The sequence below is a fragment of the Parasteatoda tepidariorum genome, chromosome 3 (genome assembly GCF_043381705.1).
Source record: "Parasteatoda tepidariorum isolate YZ-2023 chromosome 3, CAS_Ptep_4.0, whole genome shotgun sequence".
Classification (NCBI taxonomy): Eukaryota; Metazoa; Arthropoda; class Arachnida; order Araneae; family Theridiidae; genus Parasteatoda; species Parasteatoda tepidariorum.
In genome coordinates this window covers 9,404,433-9,422,717 of record NC_092206.1, presented here as the reverse complement: position 1 = coordinate 9,422,717, position 18,285 = coordinate 9,404,433, and the positions used below count along the sequence as shown (strand labels likewise).

The 18,285-nt window shown below is 29.5% G+C and overlaps 1 protein-coding gene across 2 annotated transcripts in view; it reads right to left on the bottom strand.

Moving 5' to 3' along the window:
- Positions 1-780: 780 nt before the first annotated feature.
- The window catches only part of LOC107438950 (insulin receptor substrate 1), a 48,665-nt gene continuing 31,160 nt past the window's right edge, over positions 781-18,285 (bottom strand). For both annotated transcript variants that reach the window (XM_016051385.4, XM_016051378.4), the window contains exons 13-14: positions 17,940-17,984; positions 781-15,608 (exon numbers count right to left, since the gene is read on the bottom strand). In XM_016051385.4, the coding sequence (XP_015906871.1) occupies positions 14,316-15,608; positions 17,940-17,984 (1,338 nt within the window). In that variant the 3' untranslated portion in view covers positions 781-14,315. The remainder of the gene's footprint in view (positions 15,609-17,939; positions 17,985-18,285) is intronic.

The window sequence follows — 18,285 nt, the reverse complement described above, 5'->3', positions numbered from 1 at the left end:
CTATACAGATATACCGGTACTATTAGACGATATATAATATAAATTTGTCAATTGGATAAATTAGACAATATATTATAGAATAATTATTATATCAAGCATTATATTAGTTTACTAGATAATTAGATCAAACTATTAGACGCACTGTAGTGTTTTAATAATGACATGTTTTGCACGAGTTTATAGGCAGTACTTTTATATTTAAACATACATGTGATGGGTTTTTATTCAGGAGATTTTTTATATACATCCTATTTGTATTTATTTTCAACATATTGCATTACAATGTTAACCAATTGATACAGGAGCGTAATCAATATAGCTTATAGTGCGTCTAATAATATATCCAGGGACTGTATGTCCTAATGCACTTGTTTATTATCCACTATTAGATGAAAGTTAAAGTTACTAATGAAAATAAGTCATATTTGGAGAAAGGAAAGAAATACTAATGCTGTAAACATCACCTTAACCAAAAATTTCTTCTAACAAGAGTTGCTGTGTCTGTTTGCTTTCCGTGATATTAACCTCTTATGGCTCTGATAATTCACATTATGAATGATTGTAGGCCTTGGGTCTTAGAATTGGATTATTCAAATGATTGAAGCTTTTATGCCGATTGTAAAAGTATTACCTGTACATTGCAAAGTTGAAAGGAAGCTAAAATTATTTTTTAATATTTTTGTTTTAGGTACGTTTCTTCTGTTTTCTCTCTTTTTTTCGTTTTGTTCACGCACCTTCAAGAATAGAAAGATTCAAAATACTGCAGTGAAGGACAACTCATATTTTTTTTTCTCCAAAAAATTAAGTCATCTATCTTTATTTGCATTTTAAGCTACAAGTATTAAAATTTGTAATGTTAACTACACAGTTAATATCAACATTGAGTCATTTTAGACACATTGTAAATTGCACCAGATGATCCACATTCTGGTTGAATTTTATCACATACATTGCAAAATGTTAATAAAAAATGAAAGTACCAACTTGATATAATAACAAGAAATTAATAACTAAGATAAATAGGGTAATAAGAAATATTTGTAGTGCTTGCAAGAGGCTATAAATGGGCATCATTTATCACATATAATCTAAATAGATTTAACAGTTTACACCAGGGCTTACTAGATTTGGACACAATGATGAAACCAGGGTTTTAACTATCTTGTTGACAACCTTTTTGTCACACTGATTTTAAACTAAAACCTAATTAGTTAAGAAAAACTCTTCCGTTCATTGTAGAAATATAAACAAAGAAATTGTAGAAGGTTCGTAAATTAGTAATAAATCTATAGTATGATACAACTTATTAATTTAATGATTATTAAATGTGTATATTAAGGAAGAAAAAAAAAACGATTGAATTAAAAATATCTGGTTCTAATTTTTCTGTCTTAATCTCTCCCTAAGTAGGTATCGAAACCTAGTTTTATGTGATAAATGCTAAACCATTACAAAAAAGACAACAACAACAAAAATGTACTTAGTTTGCATCACAGAAATATAGGGGTAAGACTGGGCTATAATGTCCGATCCATAAACTGTCAGATTTGATTTAATCATCGTTTAGCTGTTTAAAATTTTTGAAAAAGTCAAATCACCTTATCTTAACCCACTAGTGCGACTCTATGGAAAGTTTAGAATTTGAACCAAAAATTAGCAGACATTTTTATTTTGAGTCAATTTAAGAATATTATGAATGAAATTCACTTCCTTACTACCTTCATTGTTTTTGGCACAGCAAAAACACTTCTCTCCTTACTACCTTACCTTCCTATTATTAGTTCACGCTCTCCCTATTATCTTGTTCAAATTTTGAATCGTTCATAAAATACTTTTTACTCATCCACTCAACTTCAAATACATTTTTTTTTAAAACTTCTAGTGGATGACACTTTGATGTTAATACAGTTTTTTTCAAATATTAATTCATTCATTAAATAGGGATGAGCAGAAAATGAAATTAAATTTTCTGATGGGTTAAGTGCTAGTCACTCTTTTAAATCTTACTACAGTAGGGAACCGATTATCCGGAATGATCGGGACCATCGATATTCCGGATAACTGATTTTTCCGGTTTTCTGAATCGCTGCAAAAAGCCGTTTTTTTATTGTTAAACCCAACTAAAAGAAAAATACTTGGAAATAATCTTAAAAAGAAGAAAAATGATGAAGTAATACACTAATAATTATTTCCAAAATGATGGTAAGGTAAACATCTTTCAAAAAAGAAAGAAAAATCCTAAAATCTTAAGAGGAAAAAGAAAAAAATTTTTTAAAAATGGCGGGAAAATTTATCGGTTTTCGTTCCGGTTTTTTGGTTTTCCGATTTCCGGATAACGGGTTCTGTACTGTATAAGAGATTCAGTTTTCCACATATTTTAAAAATAGCATCAGTGATAATTTCTAACTTAAAGCTAGCTCTATATTTGAACAACAACAAAAAGTTTATTGCGTGCATTTAATTATTTTATATTCACTGTGTCAGATAAATTCAATAAAGAACATCACGTGGTAACACGTGTGGTAAACGTCACCAAATTGATACTCTTATAGTTGTCTGATACCACGCATATTTTTTTCTTCCAATTCCTACTATTAGTTCACACTCTATATACATATTGCATTTATATATCTTGTTCAAATTTTCAATCGTTAATACATTAGATCGTTAATACATTTACAACGTTATACATAAATCAATCATAAATCATGATTTACGTTAATACATAAATCAAATCGTTAATACATTTATTCATCTACTCAAGTTCAAATACATTTTTTAAATTTCTAGTGGATGACACTTGATGCTAATAAAATTTTCAAACATTAATTCAATAATTTTAGTTATTTTTGGGAGAAAAATTGTAATTATTTAACAAAAATAACTAAAATAAAATTTTTCTTTATTGACCTAAGTAGGAATTGACTTTCAAATTTGTTTTTTTTTTTTATTTTACTTGTTTTGGAGTTAGAAAATTACATTATTACAATATAATCAATCAATATCTAAAGTGTTTTTTTTAGTCTTCATCGGAAGTAACAGAAATGAAGGATTTAGGTTTTTCTGATTTAACTATTTTGTTGGATTGGTTTTTCATACTTTTTTTCTTTTTGGTCACTTTGCTTTGAGATTAGGTTTTTATCTTTTTTCCCCTCGAGACAATGCAATACAACTTTTTCTTTCTTGATTCCTGTTCATTTTTCCAGGGGTGATTGTGAGCCCAAGTCAAAATTCTGGAAAATTTCCTGAATTTGAAAAAAAAAAGTTTAAATTGAAAAATTAGAAAAAAATTTAAACAAGGTTTTTTTTCCTTTTTCTCAATATTTCTTAGTTTACTAAAAATATATTTAAAATTTTACACATACCTATACCATTTACACATACCTATGATGACCTAGAGAAGTAATTAAAATTTACAAATATGTCTTTTTTTTTTTTGAGTTTATGATTATAACAACTATTTAGTGATAAAAAATGAATATTAATCATGAATATAAGCTTATAAAGTATCTCTGTGGCTCTCCCTTACAAACAAATTAAATAAACTGTGTTTTTAAGTTCTACGTTTAAAAATTTGATTTCCGGAAACTTAAGTGATCAATGATTTTTTGAAACATCTGGACTTTCGATCTCCGGAAACTTCCGGATCACTGTTAGCGAAAAATCCGGAAATCAGGATTTTTCCGGAGCACAATCAGCCCTGTTTTTCTTTATCCTGATATTCTAAATCGTCTTTATATCGGCAGTCTTACCCCGAGAGCGGAGGTTATCGAAACGAAACAGAACCATTCAAGTACTGGACTAAATTGTTATTGTTTGTTAAAGTATGAATTGTTAGTAAACATATAATAAGCTGAGCTAAAAAAGATTTTTTATACAAGGTATCTGCTACATTTTAGATTTTCAAATTCATGACTTTCCATGACTAATTCCAAGGATTTTTCATGACTTAACGAAGTTACTATTCTCTCCGACAAAAATACGACAATAAATTTAAAAAAGAATTATAATAACATTAATTGAAATGATAGGTATAACCAAAACTGTTATACTCTGCATCTTCATATTTATAGATTTTAAATTTACAAAACAGAGTAAAGAAAGAGTTGAAGCAATAAAATAGCTGAAAAAAATACAAAAGCAAATAATTTTTTTCCCTTTTTTTTGCAGAATTATATTTTAAAGATACTTTTCTTGTTCATTGGAAAGGGAAAAAAATACGCCTGATTTTTCTGTTCTCATTTCGGAATAAAAAAAATTCGCCAATGACTGGCTTGCTTCAGCTAGAATTATAAATTGATAAAGTAAAAAATAAAAATAACAAAAATTCTGAAATCACAAAAGTTTAAAAGATAATTCGTTCTAGAAATGATGTTTTTTCTTTCATTTTTTGAAAAAACACCAGAATTTTTAAAGAACATGATAAAAACATTTCATATTTTAATAAAATAAGACTCTGGGTTAAGGGGATTTAGTTACAAATTCAGATATTTGGAACACCATAAAATTGGGGAGAGTGGATAAATTCCATTTTAAAAATTAGATTTTTCGGCGACCTAAATCTACAACTTTCCGTGATTTTTTAGAAAAAAAATAGTTAAAATCATGACAAATTTTGTTCAATACCGAAATTTATGATTTTCCAGGTGCGCAGATACCCTGTATTTATTAATAAAATCATAAAAATACAATGAATCATAGTATTTCAGTTTAGTTGGAATTTAAAATTTAATAAAAAATAGAGTTCGAGAATTTTTTTCCGAATTCCAAGTTCTGGACAGGTTCTAGATAGTAAATCCCATAGACACTGTCCTGAACAAGTTTAGCATGTCCGTAGCCCCAATATTGAAATATAGCAGATAATTATCGTTTTGGAGCATTATTCTAATTAAGACCCGCTTTTTTACGCCTTCCAAAAGAAAACACATATAATTATCCAACATTTAACATATTGGAATCGGGTTTTAGTATGTTGGCTTATCACAAAATTTAATATGATTTTACACATATTGATCTGAATTTATCTACCTCAAATGTTTGATTAGATATATCAATTATAAAAATAATTGATGCATAATTGCAACAAGACTCAAGAAAAAAAAAATCAAGGCATCATACAATAAGAGGCTGTAATACATTTTTGTTATTGTGCTTGAAACATTTTGAGAAAAACTCACCAGAATATGATTAGAGAAGGTTTTAATGGGAGTCTCATTGTTAAGTGGGAAGATTGGGAATTGCATGTTTTTTACTACCCTATTTCTCTTTAATTAGTGAAATATTTCACATATTTTAATAACATACAAATATAATAACAGAAATCAAAGTTCATAAAGGCATTTTTATGCAACAATTGCTTCAACAACCTATTTATATAGAACAATTAATGGTAACACTGCACTAACACTAACAAAAATTGAATAAAGATTATAAACACCTGCTTTTTTTTCTCAATGCATAAGCACAGGCATCCATTTTAATTCAAATACTAAATTCATTTTCAAAGGCACTGTTTTATAGTTTACAAGTATTTGATTCATAACCAACATCAATCTACAGAAGCGAATCAAATATAACCAACTTCAGTTGATCTACATGAATTGCTATTAAATAATTTTCTTATAAACACAACAAAGGAAAATGTAACTGTACACTTAATGCTTATCAAAACAATAACTACACAGGTAGGTATTGTGCGGCTTTGAGGATGACTCCACCAGACTAAATGTCTGGCGCTATAGTATCAAGCGAGAACATTTCTAATGGGGGTGCCTATTGGTTTAATCACGCTAATCTATGCCAAGATCAAGACAAAACTATTCACCCCACACCCCTATTTGCAGAGTGACTTTTCCTTGTAATCATGGTATAGCTCATTCACCAGGAGTTGGTACTTCGCTCCACCTCCTCGGACGCAGAGTTCATTTCAGAACAGGAGTAAGAGGAGAAACTTCTCCGCACTTGAATATGAGACAACCCTTAATGCATACCAAACGCAAACAGTGAGTTCTTTTTTAGCCACTTACTTTGCTTTATTATCTACTATTATACCTTTCATTACTCTAGCTCAGGGGTTTCCAACTTACAAGAGGCCAGGGGCCGCAACTAAAAACGCCAGTTCAATGGCGGGGCACAACTTTAACAAAATTTTATATAGGACTCTTTTATGTTTGAAGGAACATTAAATATTACTATTAGATTTTTATCAAGTTGTACAAAACAAAAGTATTCGATTACAAATTAAAATAAGAAGTAGATTTTTACCAGAGAAAAAAAAATTTTTTTTTTTTGCTTCGTTGGTGTGCTAAATTTCACAGAAACGCAGAAATAAAGTTTTTTTTTTTAAACGAAGAAAAGTACTTTTAACGCATATAGATTTTTTATGAAAATTGTCTGGAAAAAAATGACAACTAATATATTTTAGTTCGAGGGGGCACAAAAAAAGGCTCCGTGCGTCGCCAGTTGGTAACCACTGTTCCAACTAATTAAATATATTTTTAATTAAAAAACTGCTGTTTTCCCAGCAAAATGTCTCAAAAAGGACAAACTCTTCACTTTAATGAGAAGAATATCATCAAATTTATGAAATATTTAATGTTAAAAAAAATAGCACATAAAGTTTGCGAAATAAATATTTTTGCTATACGATCGCCAAATAGCAACCTTGTTCATTATTGTTCATATCCTTATCAGAAAAATGGCGAAATAGTATCGTCGGATACGAAGGCGTAGCCAAGTGCCAACTCCTGGTCTGGAGGAGTTCTCTTGAAAGCCGCACTATATATATTTAGGTTTCTAACTAGTATCCATTCTTCTGTATATCACAATCAATCTAGAATTATAATATTTACAGTAAAATAATTTAAAGAACAAAATTACTCACAAGACCATTCAAGCAATTTACTCACACGAACATACATACTGCTAAAATACCGATTCTGACTGATAACTCTTTTTATTTTGAAAATATGAAACTAAAGGTTTAGAAGCATAAGTTAAAAGAAAGTTCATCATTTTGAATAGTCTTTTAAAAAGCACATGAAATTTTTTGGCACAAAAATATGTACTTATTTCAGCTTTTTATTTATGATAAAAAAATATATAAAAGTAATAAACGTCATTAAAAATTTAACTTTTTATGATACTAAATTAAGGTTTTTTGCATTAACTACAATACAATCTGACGTTTAACTCTGAAAATGCTCATGCCAGGCAAAACTTCTTGGAAATTGTATTATTTGAGATAATTTTTTTTCTTTTCAGAATCTTACTCACAAAAATGTAAGTTATAAATTTCAAACAGAAATGTAATTTTCTTTTTACCCCCCCCCCCCCAATTTTTTTTTAAACCTAAGATTTAGTTTATTTATCCTTTAAACTAAGTGTGAAGAGTTGTGGAAACAATCAAGTAGCAAAGCTATTACTTCAATGCTATTTAAACAAAATAAAATATAGAAGATAATTAAAGTGAAAAGATCTAACATATAGTTGATTGTAAAGTAACCTGCATTCAAAAGAACTGAAGAATTAGCATCGTAATTTGTTTTGTAAAAGTATCAAAGGATTATATAAAAAGGTGTCAGGGGAAGCAATGCAACGTTATGGGTTTAACACAAAATGACTTAAAGAAAAAGCAATTTTTAAATTTGTTAGAAAGAACATAATACTTAATAGATTTATTTAAAATTAAAAAAGGAAAAAAAAGGAGAAATTTCATTTTTAAAAAGTCTAAACAAACTCTTCTTAAAGCTGTCACCTTATTTTATCAATCAAAACTAGATTTTTTGAAAATTATACTATGCATTTATAAAGTAATTAAGAAAGGTAAAATCCAATAAGGTTAAACTGCCCACAAGTTTCTGCACAATATTTAATTTTATTAGTTAACAGTTTTTTAGGGAAGTTAAAAAAAATTCCTCGACTCTATTTTTCAAAAGAAAGGGGGAAAAAATGGCACAAGGGAAAAGAGACAAATAATTTGGGTCCATTTGAAAAATTTTCATCAAGCATTCTTGTTTCCAGTATGCTTACGAAATGTTAACCCATAAACGTTTTTCTTACGATACTTATAGATTAGCACAAGTCCAAGTTGTAATTTTTTATAATATTTTGTACATTAATTTCAAATGACAGAAAACCAATAAAGGGCATTTTAATCCTAAAACACAATACTGTAATAGATATATTAATTATTTTATAATAAAAAAAAAACTTAAAATGAATAATGATATAGAAAAATGTTTTTCCCATTCAATGTTAGAAACATGATAACTCAATTCAGATGCTTACAATAAAAAAAAAATTATATTTGAACTATATTGCAGGCAATTATATGAAGGAATTAATCTTAAATGAGTTATACACAGAATAGCATAGAAATCTGATACATGTTAATCTACTAGTAAGGCACTTCAGCTTTCGAAAGCAGCTAGTTGTTGCAATGCATAAAACAAATCTCAGTTATGCAATAAATAGTCAACAGCTGCAAAAAAAAAAAAGTTGCTTTTTGCCATTTTCCCCCTGTTCAATCTTGTGAGAAAAACAATAGATATAGCAAATGAGAGACAAGATACAATTTACAATGATGAGGAATTAAAAAGAAAAAGAGCTTTTTAGAAGCAAATAAATAAATTGTATCCATGTCTGATTGCATATTTTAGGTTTATAAATGCTCTAGAAGAAGTCTGTTAAGAATTTCGGAAAACATCCCCAATGTAACTCCCCAATACTCCACCCCTGGTAGAGAGTTGGATGTGTACATATGATGGCCTTATATGAATGCATGTTAAGACAGGGTTCTCACTCAATTTTCAAAAAAAAAAAAAAAAAAAAATCAATGACTTTCAAGGACATACACAGGAGTGAAAAATGATGTATTCCCCTTTCATCTTCAAGAATTTACTCATGGGAGCTTTTCGAAAATTGCGTTAATGCAAATTTATTTTTCATTTCATATTTGATAGCATTATAAATTGCATCTATCAAAATTTACCAGATTTTAATCATTTGGAAAGGAAAAAAATATCAGAATTTAGGGAAGTACCTTCCATGCTCTACGAATTGGAATGAAACTTTTATCTTCACACATTAGCAAATAATATAAAAAGTTTCAAAAATCGCACGTTATAAAATTAGTGCATGTGGCACTTCCATAAAGAAAACTGTGCAATTAAGACGAGTGATCCGAATTTCTATCATTTTGCTAGAAGTTTCCTTTTTTTTGTAGAAAATGTTATTATTATTATTTTGAAAATTATTCAGAGAAAAATCAAAAACTTTTCAAGGACCCAATCACAGAATTTACGGACTTTTTGGTGGGCCCAGATTTTTTCCCAACAAAATTCAAGGACTTTCAAGTACTATGGGATGTTTACTACGCATTCTTAAAACAAACCCTAGCTCCTGCTCTCACAACACAGATCATGAATGACGTTGGTTTTTATTAAATAATAATTAGAGTTACGCAGTATGAAATGTTATATAAGTTTGTTAGATAAATAAAAAGTTATCATTGTGAACCTCTGCATCACAGCTACAACAACTCTTGTAACTAATTTAGAAAATTTTTTGCGTCTCTCACTATCTACGTAGTGTTTATTTATCTTTTTTTTAAAACACAAATTGTTTCACAGGGTGCGTAGGCAGATTTTTCAACAAAAAATAGGCACCTTTTAAGTACTCAAAAAATATTTTTAATCACTTTTCAAAAAAAAAAATCATAATTAGGAACAGTGCAGTAATAAAATTTTTTTTTCTTCTATTGTCTAAAGTTCTTAATTTATGAACATAAAATCAATAAAATTCAAAAACTTTCCATAATCATGACAAAATAAATAGTTTCTGATAAATATTGCAGAGAAAATTATAAAAATCATGCATTTTTTTTTGTAATTTAGAACGACAATCGATACAGCGAAGAAAAAAACTCTTTTTAAAAAGATAAAAAATTAAGCACTTTTTACAAACCCCGTATAAAAAAAGCACCTTAAAGGGCTTCTAAAAAACGTAAATAAAAAAATAAGCACCTTAAAGCACTTTTTAAAAACTCTACGCCCCCTGGTTTCAGAATAATAAATAAAAACCCAATATAATGGGTACCTCTTTGCACCACATCCTTTAAGAGTTCATCTTAATTAATCATTGAATGGGAAAGAAATAGTTAGTCAGTAATATAAAAAAAAACTTATAATTCTAAGCTTACAAGCTGATGATTTTTCTCCCACTTCCTGCTGATGTTCCTTCACAGCTTAATATTCAACAGTAGGTCGAGACACTGAACACTGTTAATCAGAGGTTTAGCGTAACACACATTTCCCGCTTCATTTAATAATCAATATGAAATCTAAAGTGAAGTAGGTTATAGCTGCCAACAGGAAAGAAAAGTTTCAGTACAATTTATGAAGCAATAGAAATTTTATGTAACTATTGATTACTAAACTATTCAGTATTGTAATTTATCCAGTACATTATGCCAGGGTTGCCACTCAAACCTGGAAGAAAAATTTCCCGTGTTTTCCCTGTACATATTATACACTAGGGGTGCACAGCCTGTGGCCTGCGGGCCACATGCAACCAGCGGGAATTTCTCAACGCAATAAGAATTTCTTTTAATTTGGTTTTTGTTTAAAAATTATACATTTTCTTTAATTAAAATATTTAATTCAAATTTATATTACTCTATAAAATGCATATATTTTTTTCAATTTTATTCTTTAAGCTTCTTTTTGGTTAGAATTTATATCCCCCTTCTAATATTTATGTATGTATAGATAATTGATAAATTAATTATTGTGGAAAAAAAAATTATTATTTTTTTTAGTTTTGAATAAATTAAAATAATTAAAAGTATTTAGTTTTCTACAAGTATGTTAAGTTTACTGATAAAAATATTTAGTGCTTAGAACGCTAATGTTTATATAAAAATTATCATACTTGCTGCTAACATTAATCATTAGTATCATATCATATTTGCTGCTAACATTAATCATAAACATTAGTTAATCTACCTGCTGTGCAAGTGGCGCTTCACTCAAAAAGGTTGCACACCCCTATTATACACAATACATAAAAAGGAAACAACAATTACTGTGCTCTTGCGTGAGCTAAATTGGGCTAACTATATTTATTAGTTTTAATTGCTGGAAAAACAGCTGAACATACTTAAATAATTCTGTAGTAAATGAAATAGTTTAGTATAGCTGAAATATCATGGTTAAATATCCCATAGATTACACTTTGAGCGGTCACCCTTTTTTAACAGACAAAAATAAGAAACAAAATTCCCTGTATTTTCCCAGTTTGTAAAGAAAAAAAAATCGAATTCCCTGCATTTTCCCTGTTATTTTAGGTGATTTTTTAAATTCCCTTTATTTTCCAGGTTTTCCCTGTGGAGTGGCAACCCTGATTAACATATACAGTGGAACCCTGATTTTACATTTTCCGTCGCACCAGCTTTAAAAAATACTCGTAGCAGGTTGACATAAAATCGGGGTACAAAAACTACTAGAAATGAACTACTAGAATGAGATGAACTACTAGAAAATAGGTGTAATATTTATATGTTTTTTTGCTTTTAGATACAATTTGAACATTATCCCTCTTAATTACTATTGATTGCATATTTACGTTATGGTTTACATTCGCAAATGTCTCAGAGCTTTCAAACTCTTAATTAACTGTTCCTATCCTAGTTTTTGCTCATCTTCATCGTTCTCATCCCTATCATCGACTGCAGGCATTAAATCAGATATTGAAGGAATGATTGGGTTATTCCTTAATGATTGGATAATTCCCAGATTCAAAGATTGAAGTTTGTTGAAAAAATTCGACTCACAAATTTAAGCTCTCATACATCCTTTAATGACCAGTCCTGTGCTTCGCTCATTCCACCACCCTTCTGTTTTTAAGTCTAGAGCTAAGTTCCCTCCGAGAGACAAAAGAACAATAAGATAGAAAGTCAAAGGAGCCACAAACAGCTAATAATGTTTTTTTCTTTTAAAGAAGATTTGATCTGCTAGAATAACATATAAACGGATAATATCTAAAAAAGGGGTAACGTAAAATCTAGGATTATTTAACATTATCGGTATAGGAAATTTTCATGGACAGGCAGAAAATGCTGTTGGAAGCAGGATGATGCAAAAAAAAAAAAATGGGGTTACACTGTATATATATATATATAATGTACCAGATATATATATATAAATATTCCACATGCTAAGTAATTTAAAGTTTTGGAGTACTATCAGATTAAATTTTTATGTGAAAGCTCAAGGCTGAATGCAAATAGTTGCACTTTCAAGTCCAGCCTGGGCATAAAATAGTATAGAGTGGTCACAGGTTCATGGGGAAAAAAACCCCAAACATTGTGAGTGTTGGATTACAAGTCACTAAAAATTAATGTTCTTAACCATCCCAGCAGTAAAATTTTCACAGTGACTCCTGCTACATCACTATCTTCATAAATCAAAATTCGTGTGCAACCAGACAAAGATTATTGTAAAAATTTAGCTTAATCTAACATACTTGTAAAAACAATTTCAAACATAAGATCTTTAAAAATTATAAATAAAGACAATGTTGTTTAAATTGAAATTTATGCAATAACATTTAAAAAAAAGAAATGTAACAAAACGCTGTATAGTCCAGATTAAAATCAATTAGTAGGCTTTTTTTAATATTTTTAAACTTTTTGTTCTTTGCGATGTAATTCTTCAAATTCAGATTTTTAATTTTTATAAGAAACAAGCTTAGAGATGTTTTAAAAAAGAAGTCTCAGCAACTTTCCCCTTTGAAAAATAATAATAAAAGAAAGCTAAAATAAAAAATAATCAGCAGCACCGGCTGCCATGCTAGATGGTGTCTGCTGGAAAGTTAACAAATAAGTTTTTAATTTTAACAGTTTTCTATTTGTGACATTCATAATAAATATATATTTACTAAATGTGCATTCTGCAGAAAATATGAATCTTTGCTTATTATATTTTCAATTAAAAAATACTTATTGACACTTTCTAACAAATGTTAACAATTTAAAACAAATGATAACTTTACTCTGGATTTAATAAAAATCTTTAGCGACGATTAATTAACTAAAAGTTTCAAACTACACGCAGCTTATGTAACTTAAATTATTGTCTGCAAAAATTTACTAACATGCGCAACAACAAAAAGGCATTATTTGAACAAGACTTATTTAAAGTCTTATTTCGGGTAGTAGTAATTACATAATTATTGCATTGCAGCAAATTTTGCTATCCATGAAAAGAAGTATAACCACACATACTGACATAGTTTAACTAGCTATATCGATGGTATGCTGCCAAAGTTGATCAAGTCAAATGTGTAATATTTTAGAAACAAATACAATTAAGCATTTTTAGCAATTGAGTTTTAAGATCTAGAAGAACTGCTCATTTTTGGTCTATCTCAATGGGTGTATAATTATCTGTTTTATTGATTCAAACTTTTTCCGAAAGGGTAACAGACAATTACAAGGTTGCCACTCAAATCTGGTTTTCTCTGTACACAATATATAAAGAGGAAAAATACAATCACTGTGCTTGTGTATATATTGTACTAACTATAACTGCTGGAAAACTTAAAGAAAAAAGGAACAGTTGAACATATTTAAAACAAATAATGCTATAGTAAATGAAATAGCTTCATATAGCTGAAATATCATCTTTAAATATCCCATAGATTGCACTTTGGGTGGACACCATTTTTTAAAAGATGAAAATAAACAAAATTTCCTGTATTTTCAGAGTTTGTAAAGAAAAAAAAAATCAAAATTCCCTGCAGTTTCCCTCTTATTTTAGATGATTTTAAAATTCCCTGTGCTTTCCATGTTTCCCCTGTTTTCTTTGTGGAGAGGCAACCCTGAATTAAATGGTTTAGAGACATGATCTCATTTTTACAAAATACAGTTACTTTTGGCAGTATACCCATGATTGAAAATAACTGTAATCTTATTGGTTGTGATGCATCTAGTATGCAATAGCTCTAGACATAAATGACAGAAAAAATATTCAATTTTTATATGTGTTTTAAGTAAAAGTATATTTCTCAATAATTATCATATAAGATCGACACTGAATATTAAGTGAGTGATCCTATAACATACCACATTTTATAAAGAGAGTGTTTTATGGGAGTAACAGGACCCTAATTTAGGATCAAATAAATGGGTTTAAGGTTTGGAGAAAGCAATACATAATGAATATATTAAAGAAATTTTATAATTCTCCGACTGTAACAACTAAATAAAAGCAAACATAACAGATATAAAATTTGTCGAACTACAATGACTAGAACTATAGACGACCTCCTTCGCGCAAGCTTCCCGAAGTGTTCTTCAAGCCTTCGGATTTGGTAAAGTCTATTACTGCATACGTCAACTCTTCTCTGTCGGGTTTATGAACGATCGTTTCTTTTTTAGAGGGAGGAGCCAAATCTAAGGATGCGTAATTCAGCTCTTTTTCACTGCACGCAGAAGGTGGCCTTTGCGGAATCACAACGTTTTCGTACTGTTGGCTATCCGTCACCTCTTCGATGGCACCGAAATTCTGAGGCGTGCTCAGTATTTTAGGACTGCTGTGAGCCGAGCTTATTTCATCACTAGCAGACGAAACACTGGACACACTACTGTGGTCAGGTGATTTGGACGCCGACACTCGCAAGTGGGCAGACTGTAAATGCATTGGGCGTGTGACATAGGCTGGAGACATGCTCGTAGATGCTGTCACCGGACAGGAACTTTTTCTACCAGGTGATGGTAGTTCTGCCTGCAGGGACAGAGGACCCGCAGGTGCGGACATTTGTTTCCGAAATGCCGGAAGTGTGTTTGGAATGTTTCGGAGCATGGGTGCCATACTTTTTGCAGTCTCCGGGCCAGAATAAAGTGGAGCTAAAGGTGGCTTAAGTACATTTTGTGCTCTCAGGTCCTCGTATTTAGATGACTGTGAAGATTTAATGGAAGAAGTGCTGAAAGAATTATCACTCGTGGCAATATTTGGGTTAGGTAGTGGGCAAAATTGTTTTCCGAATTGTATATTGCTGTAGTTAGGATCACATGGATAAAAAGTTAGTGGGTTGCTTTTATGTTTCACATTTTCTGATAAAGTAAGCTTACCATTCTTTTCTAAATTTATGTTTACGTAATCTCCAGAATGGGTGACAGGTTCGACCGAAAGAGTTTCTTTAAAATTCCCACTTTTGCAGTTCTGTCGAAGATTATCACAAATATTTTCTGAACAAGGATTTTTATTGACATCGGACAGTTCGACTTTCTCGACTTCATCCCTTCTCCCATACGTATTGGCTTTGCTTTTTTCTGAGCACAAATTATTGGGTGCATGCAAAACAGAATCCTGATGAAACACATCTCCTAATTTAACTTTCTTTTTTTGAATGATGGGATTTAATTCCTTTTTGGAAAACTGAAGACTGTCTTCCATATGTTCATTTTTACAGTACGTCCTATCTGGAATGGGAGGTTTCATGTCAAAAGTTGCTTCACTGTTGCAGGAATTTTGATGAGGTGAAAGAGGTACAGAAATACTGCTGATATTATTTATTAGGAGAGGTGGTTTGTTCTTAAAAGAATCCTAAAAGACAAGAGGTTGTATTTCTTAAAATGTGAGTTATAATCATATGAACAATAATCAGGGTTCATAAAGAGATCAGAAGAAGAAATCCAAGGAGTCCCAAATTTTAAGGACTTTCAAAAATTTTAAAACTTTGTGTAAAAGATAACTAGAAACTTTTTTTTTAAATTAAAAAGCAGTTATTATAAGGAACTTGCAAAAATGTATATTTTGCATATTTTTTCTCTAATCCTTTTGAAATAAATTTTGACTTTGTCAAACTTCATCAAGAAAAATAAATANTTTTTTTTTAAATTAAAAAGCAGTTATTATAAGGAACTTGCAAAAATTTATATTTTGCATATTTTTTTTCTAATCCTTTTGAAGTAAATTTTGACTTTGTCAAACTTCATCAAGAAAAATAAATAAAGCTATCACTTTTACACATAAATACATTTTTCAGTTTCAAATCTTGTAATAAATCTTGTTAAAGTACAGATGTCAAAGATTAACATAAAAACCTAACAATCTTATATTTTTAAATTTGAATACACAAAAAAAATCTAAGGCATTTTATAAAAAAAAAATCACAGTAAATTATTAAGTTTGCTTGTAACATGTAAATTTAAAATTATTTGCTGTTATTTTTTTTCTTCTAACTCTTGCAATCAATTTTTTTTTCTTTTAGAGTTTTTCTTAAACTATTAGATTTTGGCAGTTAAGTCATCATTTAGATTTCCTGCTTGGACAGCAAATTCATCAGCGGACTTAGTTCATCTATGCAACGCAATAATCTAAGGAGATTCTAAGGACTAATTTGGAAATCTAAGTAGTTCCAAGAACTCGTTGGGGACTTTTTTATTTCCAAGGAGTTTCTAAGAAGTATAAGGAAACTGTACGCATCCTGACAATGATATAATTTTTATATTCACTTATAAATGATTTTTTTACTTTTATTTACTCATTTGATACAAAATAACATTGCTAGATGTCTTGAATCAAATGGTCCTGAATTAAAAAGATCATACTGATTAGCTACAGGGGTGATTGTGAGCCCAACAACTGATCAATCTTCAAAATTTCTTGGTATAAAATAATTAATGACTCATTTCAAAAAATTTATGTCTTTATAATATACAAGAATTTATATATATACATGAGATCAATGATTTCTTGGAAACTTCCAGATTGTAGTTAGAGAAAAATCCGAATTTTTCTGGAGCACAATCATCTTTTTTGGCTATTAAAAAGATGATATAGGTAATCAGGTGTACAGAACAAGTTAGACTAACCAGAAATCAACTAACCAAAAGAATAGATGACACCCCTTATTGTAACAGATGCTAACATGCTTCTTGTTGGAGGTAACTTTTCTTAAGTGGTTGCAAAAATTATGTTGCATTATCAGGGGTCTGAACAGACATTTTGTGAAAGGTCCGTTTTTATAAAATTGTGAAAAAATTAAAGAAAACTTAATAAATTCTTATTATAAATGCAAATTAGTGAATGGCCTCTAATAAATTTTCATGATTATTTGTTTCTTGGTTTAGTTTTTCTTTAGTGACATGATTAAAAACATTTAAGTAGTTTTGGAATGCAAATACAATGAGCATTGAAGCTAAACATTTTTGTCAGAAGTATTATATAGTCCCTACACTCACAATAAACAAATTTGACGTAACTGAATTTTTTATTTCAACTGTTTTAAATCAAGTCATTAAGAAATAATTTAAAGTTTTTTGGAATGACAAATCTGAATAACAAGATTTTATGCTGCATTACATATATGCATATATGCATTACATACATGCATATTACACTTAATACTTTTTTTAAAATCTTGCCTCTAAATGTTATTGAGTTTTTTCATTAAACAAATTAAGAGCACAAAATTTCTTTAAAAGTAATAATACAATACTAAAAAATAATAAGTAAAAAAAAGTTATAAAGTACAATAAAAGTTTTTAAAAAATTATGCAATTAGTGGACAGCCCTATAGGTATGAATGTAAGATTTTTTAATTTTACATTCAAAAATCTCAATTCAATTAATTCTTATCTCTATTTAATTAAATGAATAAAAGGGAGATGGAAATTTTGAGGTGAAGTTTTGTCATTCTTGACACCTTCGAGGTCAATAATAGAAATCCATTAGCTCATCAAAGCAAATGGATTTCTATTATTTCCTTTGTTTATGAACAATTTAGCCTTTTTAAATTGTTTTCCATCCAATGAATCACTTGAAATATGGCGATTTTTAAGAATATGGCAATTCTGTGAAGTACACTTTTAAGTGATGACATACAGTTAAATGTAAGAACTTAATGATTAAGACAAAAAACTCTGAACTTACGCTTATATTCTTAGAGGTATCTTCAACTTGAAGCAATGAAAGAACCTGAAAAGATAATATGTAAAAACATGAAAGATGATAGTTTATTCTACAGTTCAAACACACTACAGCCAGAAAAGTGCCATGAAATAAGGTGGCTTTCTGGAGTTACATGCCATCTAGCAATAGCTAGAGTAAAAATAATTAACTTCAGAATTTTCTTCCGGTTTTCGAAACAGTATTAGGCTGTGAAACAACTAATTATAATTTAGAAAGTTAGATAGGTAGGTATTTTATTAATCTCGCATTAAAGGTGCACAATGGGCTATTGGCGACGGTCTGATAAACGCCCCTGAGGATGATCCGA